The sequence below is a fragment of the Bubalus kerabau genome, chromosome 1, assembly GCF_029407905.1.
Source record: "Bubalus kerabau isolate K-KA32 ecotype Philippines breed swamp buffalo chromosome 1, PCC_UOA_SB_1v2, whole genome shotgun sequence".
Taxonomy (NCBI): Eukaryota; Metazoa; Chordata; class Mammalia; order Artiodactyla; family Bovidae; genus Bubalus; species Bubalus kerabau.
Genome location: NC_073624.1, coordinates 59,292,667 through 59,308,940, shown reverse-complemented (window position 1 = coordinate 59,308,940; position 16,274 = coordinate 59,292,667). Strand labels below are relative to the sequence as shown.

Sequence of the window (16,274 nt, the reverse complement as noted above, 5' to 3'; positions counted from 1 at the left end):
ATTTATTTATTTTTTATTTGAAGGATAATTGCTTTACAGAATTTTGTTGTTTCCTGTCAGACCTCAACATGAATCAGCCATAGGGTATACATATATCCCCTCCCTGTTGAACCTCCCTGCCTATCCCACCCCTCTATCAGCCACTAATTCTTAAGAACAGCTTGTCCTGGGAAGCATTTTAAGCGTGAGTTCCTGTCCTTTATTGTTGGCCCCTGATGCTGTGCTGCTTACCACCTATGTATGTTCACAGGGCCGTGAATTCACAAAACATTTTCATGGCTCCCTCTGGAAATTATTTTTTTCCTTCCTGAAGACTGTGCCTTGGTCTTAAATCATTATACAGTATATTGGTATAAACATTTTTATCATTTGGCAAAAACTTTGGAAGAGTATGTGTGCACGTGTGCTAAGTCACTTCAGTTGTGTCCAACTCTTTACGACCCTAAGGATCCATCGGGCTCCTCTGTCCATGGGATTCTTCAGACAAGAATACTGGAGTGGGCAGCCATGCCTTCCTCCAGGGGACCTTCCCTACCCAAGGATCGAACCATGTTTCTCCTGCATTGGCAGATGGGTTCTTTACCCACTAGTGCCACATTCAGCATTTAAAAATCTTTCAGAAATTGAAATGAATTTTAAATGAGTCAAATTTGAATAGCTTTTTTTTGGTTCAAAAATGGGAAAATGACTGATGATGGAGTAATTTGGGCTCTGAAAAGAAATAGAAATGATTGAACTATTTCATTTTAGCAAGCCTCTGCTCTGTATTATTTTGATCATCTTCATTTATGAACATGCATTTTCCCTTTTGAATAAAGAAACGTTAGGAAGAACTGTTCTGTATATTAATTTGACTAGTCCATTTGTGTATTCACAAAGGTTTTATTTCTCCCTAAGCTTGCTTGAGAGATCATCTATGATAAGTTTTCTTTATAAGAAACAGATATCAAGATAAGCAGTATTTAAAAACTATATATGTATTAATTTATATGTTTTTTATGACTTAATTATGTCAATTATTAGTAGTTTTTTCTTTAGGACTTGTACTCTGTGTTTGAAATGAGAGGGTATTCTTTTGGAAATAAATTTAGTTTCACTTTGGGTATAGCAGATATTTTAAAATATCTTACTTGTATAGACATCTCTCTGTTTTATGTTGACAGCTTTTTGACATTCACGCCAGTGGCCTGTTGGCAGAAATCCACATGGGCCATCATAGCACTGTCCAGTACTGTGACTTCTCCCCCCACAACCATTTGGCAGTGGTGGCTTTGTCCCAGTACTGTGTGGAGGTGAGTAGTTGAATTTACTCTGTGAAGTCTGGGTCTCCAGAGGTACAAGAATGACAAAGAATGGGTTGCTTAAACCACTGACTGCTGAGAATGTTTGCTTGCGAAATCATAAGAGTGTTTTCTTCATAGCATAATGGCCTCTAGCTTTAGGACATTAAGCCACATTGACAGCTTCAATATTTTAGCAGTGATTGAAGACTTGGCTTGACAGTATGACAGAGAATGACAGGCAGTATCATTCACTAAGCATTTACTGAATGGTCAGTATGTGCCAAGGTCTGGGGAAAACAATGGAATGACCACTGGTTTCCTAAGCAGGAACATGGCATCTCTTAAATGTGGGCATAGACTCTTCTGTAAAAGAGATGATGAGAAGTGAGTCCAGTTCAAATTTCTTAGATCACTGTAAAAGGTAAGATGGAAGTTAAATTTAAAATTGGTTAATCTAGGATTTTCATTGCTAAGTTCTAATGAATAAAATGATTTCTCATTTACATTTATAATTTTGCCCTTAACTTAATAGATTTTATTGTACTCAGTGTCTGTATCCAGTGTCTGTATCTAGAAGAATTCTACTCAAATGAGCTGCTAATATTAAGTTTTTCAAAAACAGTGAGTTTCCTGATTTTTTTTCCTCCAAAGATAGTTTTTCCAAGCTTTGTTACTACTCATTTCTTAAGTGACTCTTACCACCAAGTAATGGAAGCCCTGTGCTTGCAGTCTAAGAAGACAGATATGGGCCTTTATTTGGAAAACAGGGAAGTTCATTTGGTTCACAGGCTCCCTTCAAAGGAAGCTTGACCACGGCGAGCATTTCTTTAGTGTTCCGTGCCTGTTCCAGCGATTTTTAGTGGGTTTTCCAACCTTGCCCTAATACGTGAAGGTGTGGCTGAGCTGTAGTCCTTCAGCATGCAGATACAGATTAAGATGGGAGTGAGTGGATGAGCTCTGTAGTTAAGTTCTGTTCAGTCGCTCAGTCATGTCCGACTCTTTGCGACCCCATGAATCGCAGCACGCCAGGCCTCTCTGTCCATCACCAACTCCCAGAGTTCTCTCAAACTCACGTCCATCGAGTCGATGATGCCATCCAGCCATCTCATCCTGTCGTCCCCTACTTCTCCTGCCCCCAATCCCAATCCCTCCCAGCATCAGAGTCTTTTCCAGTGAGTCAACTCTTCGCATGAGGTGGCCAAAGTACGGGAGTTTCAGCTTCAGCATCATTCCTTCCAAAGAAATCCCAGGGCTGATCTCCTTCAGAATGGACTGGTTGGATCTCCTTGCAGTCCAAGGGACTCTCAGGAGTCTTCTCCAACACCACAGTTCAAAAGCATCAATTCTTCGGCACTCAGCCTTCTTCACAGTCCAACTGTCACATCCATACATGACCACAAGAAAAACCATAGCCTTGACTAGATGGACCTTTGTTGGCAAAGTAATGTCTCTGCTTTTGAATATGCTATCTAGGTTGGTCATAACTTTCCTTCCAAGGAGTAAGCGTCTTTTAATTTAATGGCTGCAGTCACCATCTGCAGTGATTTTGGAGCCCCAAAAAATAAAGTCTGACACTGTTTCCACTGTTTCCCCATCTATTTCCCATGAAGTGATGGGACCAGATGCCATGATCTTCGTTTTCTAACCCTAATTCTGTGTATAGCAGTGCAGCTAACACTGAAGACCTTCCCAGTGAGAATCTTCCCCTTGAGTGTGAATGGGCTCCAGTCCTGTTTGCAGTGGTGGTTAGGAGTAGGTGCTGTGGGCTGTGTTCTCTTCAGCAGAGACTTTGAATCGAAAGATTCAGAGCTACTAGGAGCTCTTGCGCCTTACCTGTAGATCCTCAAGGTAGGTGTGATTGGAAGTTTCCTTTTCCTGGATATTAGGAGTGAAGGACATCACTTTTTGCCCTTTCCATCACTTCTAAAATCTTAACCCTCTGTTTTTCTTTTGGCCTTTCCATCACTTCTAAAATCCTTACCCTCTGTTTTTCTTAAAAAATCTCCAAGGAGCATTGTCTTCCTTTTTTTAAATATAGGCACTTATTGGTTTTGAAGGCTGTGAATGACAGAAATGATGAGAGAGAGCAAGGAGGGAAGAGAGGAAGGATTTTCAAATCAGATTTTTCAGTTGTGGAATCCTTTTCATTTCTGGCCTTTAGCTCTGTATGTCTCAGCTTGGACTCAAGATAAGGCAGAGAAAATTTCCTGTAACTAATTTATAATTATAGAACTCACTGATTGAAAACCACTGGGCATGTGATGAAGTACTTGTTTTGTCCATGCTAGTTCTAAAATCATAAAGTAGGGGCTGTAATTCAGAGACTAATGAGAGGAACTCAGGCACATATGGTACTTCATTAGACTGGAATATATTTGAGTAATTTGCAGCAAAACTCAGGACAAAATGCAGCCAGGCTAGAGACAGACATTGACAATTTGTAACCAGCATGAATAACAGGAGACAAGTGTACATGTACAGTTAGTACATTCATTTGTTGCAGGGTTTTGCAGTCATTTGAAATGAAGATTAGATGACAGTGGAGAATAGTCAGAATGTGAAAGCCACTTAATGCTCATCCTGTTGTTTTTATATTGATTTTTGAAAATATGTAAAATGTTTATATGATTCCAAATCAAAGCTTTATAAGTTTTATTCAGGGAGGTCTGACTTTCATCCCTATCCCTTCCACTCTGGTCCCCACCTTCTGAAGGTAACCATTTTTGTCTTAGCATCCTGATGTTTCTTTTTGCATGTATAAGCAGTATCTATATGTATAATATAGCTATATATATCCACCTATTATATGTATCACACTGTATCTAATTCTATACTCACATGTTTATTTTTCATCTCATTTAGTATAGTTTGCATATATATAGTATTTATAAATATATATACACACACTTCTGCAAAAACATGTATACTATTCTTTGCAACATATGCCATAGACTAGTCATTGTCAGAGTGTTTTTCTCATTACTTTTTTTAACGGTTGCATATTGTCCCATTTTGTGATTAATGAGGTTTATTTAGTCAGTTCCCTACTGATGGTCATTTGGGATTTTGCTGTTAAAAACAATTGATGCAGTGAATAATCCACACAAGTTATTTTGTATTTTTGCTAATGTATTTTTGGGCTATAGTCATAGAGGTGGAATTGCTGGATCATTCTTGCTGTTTTTAATATTCTTGATATATTCAAAATGCTTATGAATGTGATTTCCTATATATTGTGTTTATTCTGTAGTTGTGGAGTATGGACTCAGGTTTAAAAGTAGCTGATTGCAGAGGACATTTAAGTTGGGTCCATTGTGTGATGTTTTCTCCTGATGGATCATCGTTTTTGACATCTTCTGATGACCAGACAATCAGGGTGAGAAATAATTGAGATTTTCATTTTAAACATTTAATGATGGTAAGCTTAATCTCCTACCAATTGAGAAATTGATGGGCACTATTGGGGGGAAGTAAAACAGAAACTGCTGGATTCACATTTATCCTTGAAAAGTGCTGGTATATGGACTGTAGCAGTCACATTCATTCAGTACACTTACACTGAGTTGTTACCGTGGCCCAGGTGCTGGAAAAATCCATTGATAAAACTGCACTTTGGCTAATTTAAATATATTTCATCAGAATAACTTTTGACTCCCTACCTTAAATTCCCACATCCAATTACTTGCCAGTACTGTTAGATTCTTTCACTGCTCCTTTCCCTGGGTCCTGGTGGGCACAAGGTTTTGTTTGCGCCCTCCGAGCATCTCTGGCAGGTATGATGTTTGAATGGATTCTACCTTTCCATTTTCTATCATTTATTTCTACTTGTCCATTTCAAGTTTAGGTACTCATTACCTGTTGTCTTTCTTATATTAATCTCTTTGCAAGTCTTTTCTTTCTTGGTTTTCTGCATACTGCTTGTGAGACATTTCCTCATGTACAATGCAGACGTGTCATTTTTGCTCAAAAAGATAGTGACTGCCTTGCCTACCATTTGGAGTAAATAAATTGCTGTTAAAATTCTCTACGGTTAAGGCTGTTCTATACCAGTCTGTCTTCTGATTTATTCCTTCAAATAACCTACACTGGACTGCTTACATTTCCCCAGACACCTTGTACTTCCCTGCTTCTGTGTTTCTTATGTTTGGAATACCCTACTTCTCTGTATGTCTCCATGTTGAAATCCTAAGAATCCTACGAGTCCCCTCAAGCTTTCAGTAAAGCCTTTCCTAGTATTCTGTTCAGAGGACTGTCTTTTCTCCTTCAATGCCATGTAACTGTATCATTTTTTTATGGTACTTATCAAATTCTGCCTTGATAAGAATTTCACCTCCTCACTACTAATGTGTCACTACCCCTCCAACTTGTTCACACATTTTAAATTAAGCTCTTGAGCCTGGAGACCCTGGTCTGTCCAAGTAGCATCTTATGCAGTCTCTTGTACAAATTGTAGTTAAAATTCGTTTAGTATTTACTGTATGCCAGACATTGGGCAAAGTACGTGAATGTGTTAATTTGCTGATTCCCACAACAGTCCTTTTTGCAGCTGAGGAAGCAGTCACAGAAAGGTTAAGTCAGTGCTATTTACAGTGTAATAAGTCTCAATAAGCTTGAGCCAGAATGTAAATCAGCACTGCTTCCTTCATTAAGAAAGTCTTATTTTAAAAAATCAGCTGTATCATAAGCATACTGTTAACAGTGTGTTTAGTGATAGAGTTGATTTTCTTTCTGGTTTAGGCTCCTTATCTTGCTATCAGACAATTTGAGAAATAGCAGATTCTTATCTTGGAGTAGCACAGGGTTAAGTAATATGCCCAAAGTCACAACTTTCAGTTAATTCACACTAAGGCATTTTGATTCTAGCACCCATTGCTCTTAATAATGACTGCTTCTTACTATTCTTGTTAATAAGGTGGCGCTAGTGGTAAAGAACCTGCCTGCCAGTGCAGGAGACATAAGAGACATGGGTTCGATCTCTGGGTCAGGAAGATCCCTTGGAGGAGGAAATGGCAGTCCACTCCAGTGTTATTGCCTGGAAGATCCCATGGACAGAGGAGCTTGGTAAGCTATAGTTCATAGTGTCACAAAGAGTTGGATGTGACTGAGGCATCTTAGCATGTACTGTTGTTTAGTCACTCATTCGTATCTGCCTCTTTTGTGACCCCATGGACTGTAGCCCAGCCAGGCTCCTCTGTTCATGGGATTTTCCAGGCAAGAATACTGGAGTGGACTGCCATTTCCTCCTCCAGGGGATCTTCCCAACCCAGGGATCGAACCCGTGTCTTCTGCATTGGCAGGTGGATTCTTTACCTACTTCTTACTATTGAATGCAGGGAAGCCCTGCTTCTTACCAGGGAAGAGCCAATAGGAAAGCCCTACTTCTTACTATAGAATGCAATTAATAAATATTTATTGTTGAATTATAATCTAATTGAAAATTTTCTAGCATAGGCATTTGGAGTGTGAAGTATGGTTGTATACTGTTTTAAGACTAAGACTGTCTTTACATTATTTGAGAGAATGCAGTGATCCTGCTGTATTTTTTTTTTATCTCTTAATCAGCTCTGGGAGACAAAGAAAGTATGTAAGAACTCTGCTACAGTGTTAAAGCAAGAAATAGATGTTGTGTTTCAAGAAAATGAAGTGACGGTTCTTGCAGTTGACAATATAAGACGTCTGCAAGTGAGTATTTTTTAGAAAACAGTTGGAAAAATTGTTTTGATCAAACTCTGAATTCAAAATGGACTTGATCAGGCATAATTGTCTAGTATCTAAGAAATGCTCAGTAGATGTCAGTTGAATAAATACATGGGTTTTGAGCTGAGGCTCAGATATGCTAGTATTTAGAATTAAACCTTGCTTTACTGCACTCCTCTCCTCTTGTTAACTGGAAGGCAGGGAGCAGGAACATGTAAGAAAATGAGACTCGATATTGGAGTGGAACTGGAGTGGAGAGAGAAACAGAATAGAGAAGAGGAGAGGGGAGTAGAGGGAGCAGGCATATGGAAGGTGTGAGAGCTGGCAGGCTTGAGACAGACTGGCAGGGGAGGCCAGAGCTTAAGTTCTGGAGCTGCAAAGCTCAGCTGGAAGTAGTAGAGGGAACGGTGACTGTTCACTCAGGAGACCCAGGTACAAGTTCAAGCTGTATCGTCAGCTAGTTCTGTGATGTTGAGTGAATTGCATCACTTCTCAGAGCCTCACTTTCTTCACCTAGAAGGTCCTTTTCATTTAAAAAAAATCTGTAAGCTGGTTTATTTATAAGGGTTAAGGTGGAGTCCAAATACAGGAAGCAGAGATCTGGGAATAAATTGTCTATGGCATGTGGTAATTTCTCCTTGTCTGCTGTGAGGGTCAGAGTTCAGCTGTGAGACACCTCTTAAATATAGCTTGTTCTGTATTTTACAAGTTTTACTGTTGTCCTTAATGTGTTGATGAGAAACTCCTCATGTCCTATATTTCTGGTATGAATTGGGAATGTGGAATTAAACGTGGTTTCCTCATTACTGATTTTTAGCAGACTGATTGTTCCAGTTGTGGTTTTTTTCCACTACAGTTTTCTTGTCAAGTTCAATACTTGTATTACCTTTATTAAATTTGTATAACCTTTCTTTAGCAGTAGTCATAATTGTAAGACTTAAAGAAGTCATCTGACTATTAAAAGTATCATTTTATTATGTCATTGGTTGTGGAAGAGTTTAGAGAATAAACTGACCAGTAATCATTCCATTAAAGTGAACATACATTTTTTTAGTCACTACTTAAAAGAATATGAAAATTGATTAGGAAAGATATTCACCTTTTAATAGTTCAGTCTTCATTTTGAATGCCTAAGAGAACATGCTGGGTAAAATATTGTAAAGAAAAAGCTACTTTGATTGATTGATCCTATAATCTTTGTCCCTGAAACAAAGGTGATTGCTTATTTCATATTGAAAAATAATTCAGGACTTTTAGGTTGTAATGCTTAGTTAGATTTATCCAACAATTGATTTAAGCTTGAGAAATATTTTCCCAGGCCACATGTTTTAGTTGAATGATAGGCATTTTTATTAGTGGGATTTAAAAAAATAATCTTTAGTTTTGGTACAGACTATGAAACGTGATGCTCTTAGTTTATACCTTACAAGTCCAGCCACCCAAATTGTGCTAATGGGTTCTTCCCCAGTGCCTCCTTCTCCCAAAAGAAGGAGGAGGAAAAAAAAACCTTACTATGCACTGTCTGGTGAGGAATTTGGAGGATGTAAAACCCAGTTTAATTTTAATTTGTCTTTTTATGTAATGTCTGTCTCAGTCCTGTTTCACCAAACTCCTTGAAAAATGAGAAGTGTATTTTAACAAACGATAGCACTATTAAAATGGGCTCTGTGAAGAAACAGGAAAGAGTATGTGGAGCCAACTGTGAGATTACAAATCGGGCAGATGTGTCTCAGGTGGCCGGCACAGCAGCTGCTTTTTAAACCTTTTAAAGCTCGTTTTACTTTATGAAAATGTATATGAACCACAAAAGTAAAATGAAATGGAAGTGTGAAGTGCTAAATGCAGCTGCTGAGAATAGAACAGGGCTTTGTTGTTCCCCTGGGAGCTCTTGTTGGTTATTTTCTGTTTTATTTTTCCAGTTTATTTTCTGTTTTATTTTCCAGTCTCTGTTCTAAAGAACAAAAATGGCTCTTACAGTCTAATACCTGATTGTGCCTTATTTTTCATTAGCTCATTAATGGAAACACAGGTCAGATTGATTACCTAACTGAAGCTCAAGTGAGTTGCTGTTGTTTAAGTCCACATCTTCAGTACCTTGCATTCGGAGGTGAAGATGGAGCCATTCAGGTATTCAGTTCTCGTCTGCAGAAGCATTCTGAGCAGTATAGTTTTTATTTAAAATTAAGTAGACACCTGGCTTTGTAGACTTACCTAGTAAATAAATCTTTCTATGGTATATTAGTCATTCCTCTGTTAGATTTAAAATAATCTTACAATCCTATGGTTGTATATTTTTCACATTGCTTTTATTGCTCTGTCTCATACTTTTTGTCTTTTTGTGTTCTTTATTCACTGCCCAATTGTCTTGCTTTTCCTGAATTATATTAAACACTCTCAGAGATTTAGTTATGCAAAGAGCATTTTTTTCTCTTCTTAGAAGCTCAGCCATATAGGGGTATAAGTTGTTTCCATGTTGGTTCTGATCAGGTTCGTCAAGAATTTCAGTGTTGGTACCTTATATTTACTCACCTCACCAATCTTTGCTGTCCTGCTTTTGGTATTAGAAGTACACCTGTTTACCACTTGAAATCCTTAATTTATCAAATAAGATTAAATAAATAAAAATCAGGTTGAAGGAAAAAGGATAGTAAAATGAAAATCATTTTGGGAAAAAAAGTGATTTCATCACGAGTGAAATTCATCACAGAAGCATATTTTGTCTAGCTATGTAATAGATCAGAGAACATGGTGGTTTTTCTTTTTCTCACTTGGCTTTTTGGAATTATTTCTTAATTTGTTAATTATAGCATTAGCCACATTTATTTTACATTGGCTTCATTGTGATAAGGAATTACACAAATACTCTCCAGTTCCATTTGCCCCACAAAGAGGAGACTGTATATATATTTATATTTTTTGAGTTTTTTTCCCCTTCCAGCTTTACTGAGATATAATTAACATATAGCATTCTGGTGGCTCAGTGGTAAAGAGTCTGCCTGCCAATGTAGAAGACATGGGTTCCATTCCTGGGTTGGGAAAATCCCCTGGAGAAGGAAATAGCAGCCCACTCCAGTATTCATGCCTGGGAAATCCCATGGACAGAGGAGCTTGGCGGGTTATAGTCCATGGGATCGAACAAGAGTCAGACATGACCTAGCGACTAAACAGCAACACTGTGTATGTTATTTTAAGCTGTACAGCATAATTATTTGACTTACATTGTGGAATGGTTATCACAATAAGTTTAGTGAACATCTGCCATCTCATGTAGTTACAGAATTAAAGAAATAGAAAATTATTTTTCCTTTTTAATGAGAACTCTTAGGATTTACTCTCAGTAACTTTCAGTTATAATATACAGTACTGTTAATCATATTATTATGTTGTACATTATATCCCTTGTACTTATTTAGGGCGTATCTACTTTTTTGATGTGAATTTATTTGACAGCCTTTTTGACATAGTCATTAGGTTTTGAGTTATGTTCTACTTTTCTTAATCTCTGCATTTGTCATATTAATCTTTAGCCTTTTTAAGTCTCCTTAGTGCACTGCCTTCCAGCCCATTCATACCCTCTTTTCCTTTACCTGTCTCTCTCACCATCCTTTATCTTTCCTTGTCTCTGTTATTTTGTAAAGAGATTGCCTCATCTCTCATCACAGATGTTTTTCTTTCTTCCTTCTCATCCATCTTAAATGTCATTTGCTTTTTGGAGACTGAGCTTAGACTGCCATTGTTTGATGAATTGGGTAGCTGAGTACTCAGAAGGACCACTGGTTGCCACTGCTATCTGGTTATTCCAGTGAGTGTTTTTTATTTTAGCGTGTAGATGTGTGTGTGCGTGCACAGATGTGTTTGTCTGTTTTGTGCTGTTCATTTGTGTGTCTTTAGTTCAACTGAAAGCACTATGAGATGGAAATTCTGTGCCCTTCTGTAGTCTAGTTTTGATTTAATATTTTCAGAGTGTAATTCAGGTGTTGCTGAATATCCTTGTATTAACTTTTCTGTGGTTTTCTGCTTTGTAGATTTTAGAACTCCTGAACAACAAAATCTTCCAATCCAGGAATGGGCATAAGACCACTGTTCGGCACATCCAGTTCACAGCTGATGGAAAGACTCTTATCTCAAGCTCTGATGATTCTGCAGTTCAGGTGAGAAGAAGGTTGCCCTCCTAATGGGTGTAACACTGATCCCAACAAGGGAACACTTCAGTTGTGACTCAAATCCAGCACATGTTTTAAACTTCAGATGACTTTGGGCTTCCTTTTAGATTATGCATTGGGCATAAATGAAACCCATTCTGTTCTGTATTTTTCTGTGCATGAGGCAGGCAGTTTGGTTCAGAGCCCTCTACTGGGAAATTGTTTACTTTGAAAATCAAGCATTCATTTGTATTCTCCCACCTGTATTGGGGTTTGGATTTGTGTCAATATACTTCCTGCCACATTTATGTAATTTCAGTTTATTTTTCTTTACACTACTAAAATAGTAATTATTTTAGATTGAAATATTTTCATTGTTTCCTTTAAGAGTAAGATATTTATTATAGGATTTTATTATAAAATCCTGTGAAAAAGAATTGTTTACCAAAGCTAAGAATTGTGGGTATAGAGGCCTTAAGCCTACTATATGTTCTTTTAAACTTTATTTTTAATCAAAGTTCTAGTACATATACTTTTAAAACTCAAATAGTACTACAAGGCTCTTTAACAAAAGCAGACTCCCGCATTTCTCTTTCTCTTAAAGCACTGCTTTTAGCTTTTAGATGTTTTTTTTTTTTTTTGGTATTTATCTTCATGCCCCCACAGTGCATACTTATAGTGCTAATTCTTGATTTTTAGCTTTGACAATTTATTGAATTTTTCATATTAAGATGAAAATTTAGCTTTTTTCCTCCTCCTGCTTAACTCCAGAGTGTGCACCCACCCTTTTGTCAATCCCCCTCCCCCCAACACAATACCAAAAAAATTTTGTTTAGGTCATTGGTGTCACTGTTCAGACTAAGTAGAACAGGTGACAAGTGTACTACGGATGCCTTTTCTGCCTTAGTGCAGTTCAGGAAACGCTTAACCTGGTTGTAGTTGGAAATTATTTTACCCTAAACCTTGAAGACAATGTTCTATTTTCTTCCAGATTTCAGAGCTCATGTTGAGAAGTCTGAAGCCATTCTGATTCCTAATCTTTCTCTTTGGAAGGTTTTAGGATCTTTCGTTTGTCCTTAGAATTGTGAAATTTCATGATGGTGTGTCATAGTGTGTTTATTTCGTCCATTGTTTTGGGCTTTCACTACCTTTCTCAGTTTGGAAACTTATGTTTTTCAATTCAGAGAGGTTTATTTGAATTATTTCTTTGACACCCCCTGCCTTCCATATACTTCTTTTTTCTGTTATCCCTTATTCAGATACTGGATCTCCTGGACTGATCATCTGATTTTCTTTTTCTACATTTCATCTTTTTGTATACTGTGCTCTATTTCTTAGGACGTTTCCTCAGCTTTATCGTCTGTCCCTTTCTTTGAGCTTTTCATTTGGTATATTTTTAATGCTGGAGAGCCTTTCTATTTTTATTTATTCTTTTTGAGAGTATGTATGTATTCTTGTTTTGTAGATGAAATATCTTCTTCTCTGAGGATAGATGGATATGTAAATAATATATGGTGGTTTAATCGCTATGTCTGACTCTTGTGACTCCATGGACTGTAGCCTGCCAGGCTCCTCTGTCCATGGCATTCTCTAAGCAAGAATACTGAAGTGGATTGCTGTTTCCTCCTCCAGGGTTTCTTCCCAACCCAGGGATCGAACCTGGGTCTTTTGCATTGCAGGCAAGTCTCCTGCATTGCAGGCTGATTCTTTACTGACTGAACCACCAGGGAAGCCCAAATAATATATAAATGATATAATATGTGTTATATATAATTTTTCTGTCAAGATTTAATTTTCCTTCATAGTTGTTCTTCCCTCCAAGTTGTTTGTTTTTCTTTCTTTACAAATATATTTATTTGTTTGGCTGTCCTGGTTCTTTGCTGTGGCACATGGGATCTTTGATCTTAGTTGTGGCATGTAGGATCCAGTTCCCTGACTAGGGATTGAACCTAATCAATTGAACCTCCACACCCCTACATTGGGAGTGTGGAGTCTTAGCCACTGGCCCACCAGGGAAGTCCCAGCTTTTATTTTCTTTTTGGTTGTTTTGGCCTCTTATTTAAAGGCTTTCCTCAGCTGTGTGGTGGTCATCTACTACCCAGAGATGGATGCTAAAATGCTGATTGGGATGCTCTTTGTTGACTGAGACCTTCTCTGAAAGGTGATCTGGATGGAAAACTTTGTTGTCTGTGTCTTTAGGTCTGTCTTGGTCTTGTCGGATTCCTAGAGAGGAGTCTCCCGTCTTCTGCCTGGAGGGTGTAGACCCTGCATGCAGGCTCTAGAGCTCAGAGGGGAAGGAGGAGGGGGGGCTGCAGGTGGCGCAGTGTCTCAGCGCTTAGTGTACAGACCTTCGCCGCTCCCCCTGTTCTCACAACTGCAGTCCCACCCTCAGCCATCCTTGAATCCAGAGAGTCTTCTTTCTAGCTTGTTTTAGGAGCATTATTCTGCACTACTTTATTCCCTTTTTTCCCCCTCATAATGACTTTGGTATTCAATAGTGACTTGTTTTCCTTTTACATGAAGTCAGTTTTCTTGAACTCTTTCAAGGGATGGGAAAGGACAGCCTTTCTAGCTTCACAGCTCTGCAGTTTCTTCTGTTGTTTTCCTAAAGCATTAAAAATTCAGCCTTGTTCTGATCAGATCCTTTCGTTCTCTCCCCCTCCCTCATTTTCATTGAGACCTCTCCTTTCCTCTTCTGCCTTCATCCTTGTTTTGCTCACTTTGAATTCTCTTCCCAACAGCCCCTCCTTATTGTAGGATTGCTCCAGTTTTTTATATTTATTTGGCTGTACCAGGTCCTAGTTGTGGCATGTGGGATCTACTAGTTCCTAGACCAGGGATGGAACCCAGGCCCCCTGCATCGGGAGTGCAGAGTCCCAGCCACTGGGCTACCAGTGGCCCTGTCCCCTTTACTTTTGAGAGTTCGTAGGGTCCAGACTGCTTTAGCCCTTTCAGACTATACCACAGTCACCTTGCATTAAATTTCTCCTGCTGTTCCCCATGGGTCCTTTGCACTTTCCAGTGAATGGCACTTGGCTGTCTGGGGATTCTCCTGGTTTTAGGTTTGTGGACTCTCCATGCTTTCCTCTGCTTCTACCTATATAGATGCTGGTACCACACGAGTCTTACAGCTCTCGTATCTTGTGGTGTGTGATGCTACTTTGTCACTTAACACGGTCTTCTTGTTGATGTTGCCTGTGCAGTTTTGGATTTGCTGTTTTAGTTGCTTTGTCTGCTCTTAATGGAGGCTTCAGGGAGCTACCCATACCACTGCCATCTTCCCACAGCTACTGATACTTCTGTTTTCAGACCTACCCTCCTTCTAACCTCTTGATGTACTTTTAGTGACCTCAGTTCCTGAGCATTTGGGGAATTCTTTAGTGTCAGTTTTGTTGCTTTTGTCTTTCTGATGCTTTTAGGATTCTGTTTTCCTGGTTCTACAAAGCCAGTTACCATTCTCCTGCTTTATAGCCTCTGTTTTGTTATTTTCTTTCTCATTCTCCTGACTTTGTCATTTTAGTGGGGTTTAGAAGTAAAGGAGATAAATGCATATGTTCAACAGAAGTTAGTATGTATTCTTTTATATATTTATGTATTTCCCACATGTATTTTATACTATTAGAAACTATTTTGGAAAAAAAGTCTTTTATGTCTTTGTGAGTCCTATATGGTTGGAATGAAGTTTGCCTTTAGTACAGAGACTTACTCATTATGGAATCCCATGATAGCAGTGTATTAGCTGTGAAACTCAGTGTAATATTCACTTTTCTTCCTCTCCAGATGGCTTTGAAATGGGTAAAACTAAGCTATATCTGATGAAATTCAGCTGAGACATTATATACTGTATAGCCTTTTTGTCAAAAGCTAAAGCCATAGGCTTTATGACCTGCTTGAAGATCAGATGTTCTCAGCCAGAGGGAGAAATAATATCTATGAATATTTTTAGAATCTGAGTTAAGTTATTTTTAGAAATGAGTTGTGTTTCATCCTCTCTTTCTGCTCTACTCAGAATACTTTTTACATTTAAAATGTTTTAATGTGTATACATTCACGTAACAATTCTTGGTAGGTATTTCTAAGAATTGATCGGTTGGGTTTTTGTTTTAGTTTTTTAGTGTTTTAGTCAATAATCAATTGGAGGTTTGGTTCCCCCACCCCCCAGCTTTATTGAGGTTGAATTGACAAAATTGTAGTATGTTTAAGACATATAATGTGATGATTTGATATATGTATACATTGTGAAATAATTACCACCACCAAGCTAACAAATATGCAAATACCTCACACAGTCACCATTTTGGAGGTTTATTTTAATCATCTTTGTATCCCTAGTGCCTATGTGGTAGTAGGGATTTGGTAAATCTTTGTCAAGCTGAACTAAAGTTATTGCCAAAATTTGAAGAATCATCTCTCCTGATGATAGCACCTAGAGCTGTAAATATTAAGGTCTATTTTGGTAGTTTTTGACCTTTTTACCTGGATGTAAATAAAGCCCAAATAGTAGCTGTGTTCACCTGAGATTGAGAATATATTGATTCTTACAGGTATAAAAGATTCTTTAGCATTTTAAAACATTAAACTTATATAGCTGAAAAAATTCTAGTGTACATACATTGTAAAAATTACAGCTAATGGTAGAGACATAGCCAGACTCAACCTTTATACATTTGACTAATGTTGGTAGAAGTTTAGCTGTTATATAAGATGATTCGATTAGCACAGGACATTTAAGTCCAACAAAAAAGTATCTTTGTCATCATTGCCTTATCAGAAAGCAACTACCAAAAAAAAAAAAATCTGCTAAGGCTAGTCTCTTCACCCTCAGCGATTGTCAAATTCTTTGTTATGTCTGCTCAGGAGGGCTCTCTGACTTCTTGATGTGGAGGATAGCAGTAAGAACCTCAGTCAGGAATGAACACTGAGTCAGACACAGCTAGGAATGGCAGTACCAGTCAACCAGGAGGAGCTGTTAATAGAAACCACTTATCTTCTAGGCCACTAAAGCCCAGAAAGTTGAAGGAGGGAGCCAGAAACTTCCTATGACAATGGCCCAGGGTATTTTATGTTTAGTCACACAAGGTGCCTTTTTTCCTGATATGATTTGGGGAGCCAGAAAGCTTCTGTTTCTTCCCCCTCACCTTAGCATATCTTA

The 16,274-nt window shown here is 38.1% G+C and overlaps 1 protein-coding gene across 6 annotated transcripts in view; it reads left to right on the top strand.

Annotated features, from left to right (window-relative positions):
- Positions 1-16,274, top strand: part of APAF1 (apoptotic peptidase activating factor 1) — a 101,171-nt gene that overhangs the window by 65,871 nt on the left and 19,026 nt on the right. For all 6 annotated transcript variants that reach the window (XM_055576480.1, XM_055576472.1, XM_055576462.1 and 3 more), the window contains 5 exons: positions 1,164-1,292; positions 4,534-4,659; positions 6,846-6,965; positions 8,991-9,107; positions 11,006-11,131. In XM_055576480.1, coding sequence (XP_055432455.1) covers positions 1,164-1,292; positions 4,534-4,659; positions 6,846-6,965; positions 8,991-9,107; positions 11,006-11,131 — 618 coding nt within the window. The remainder of the gene's footprint in view (positions 1-1,163; positions 1,293-4,533; positions 4,660-6,845; positions 6,966-8,990; positions 9,108-11,005; positions 11,132-16,274) is intronic.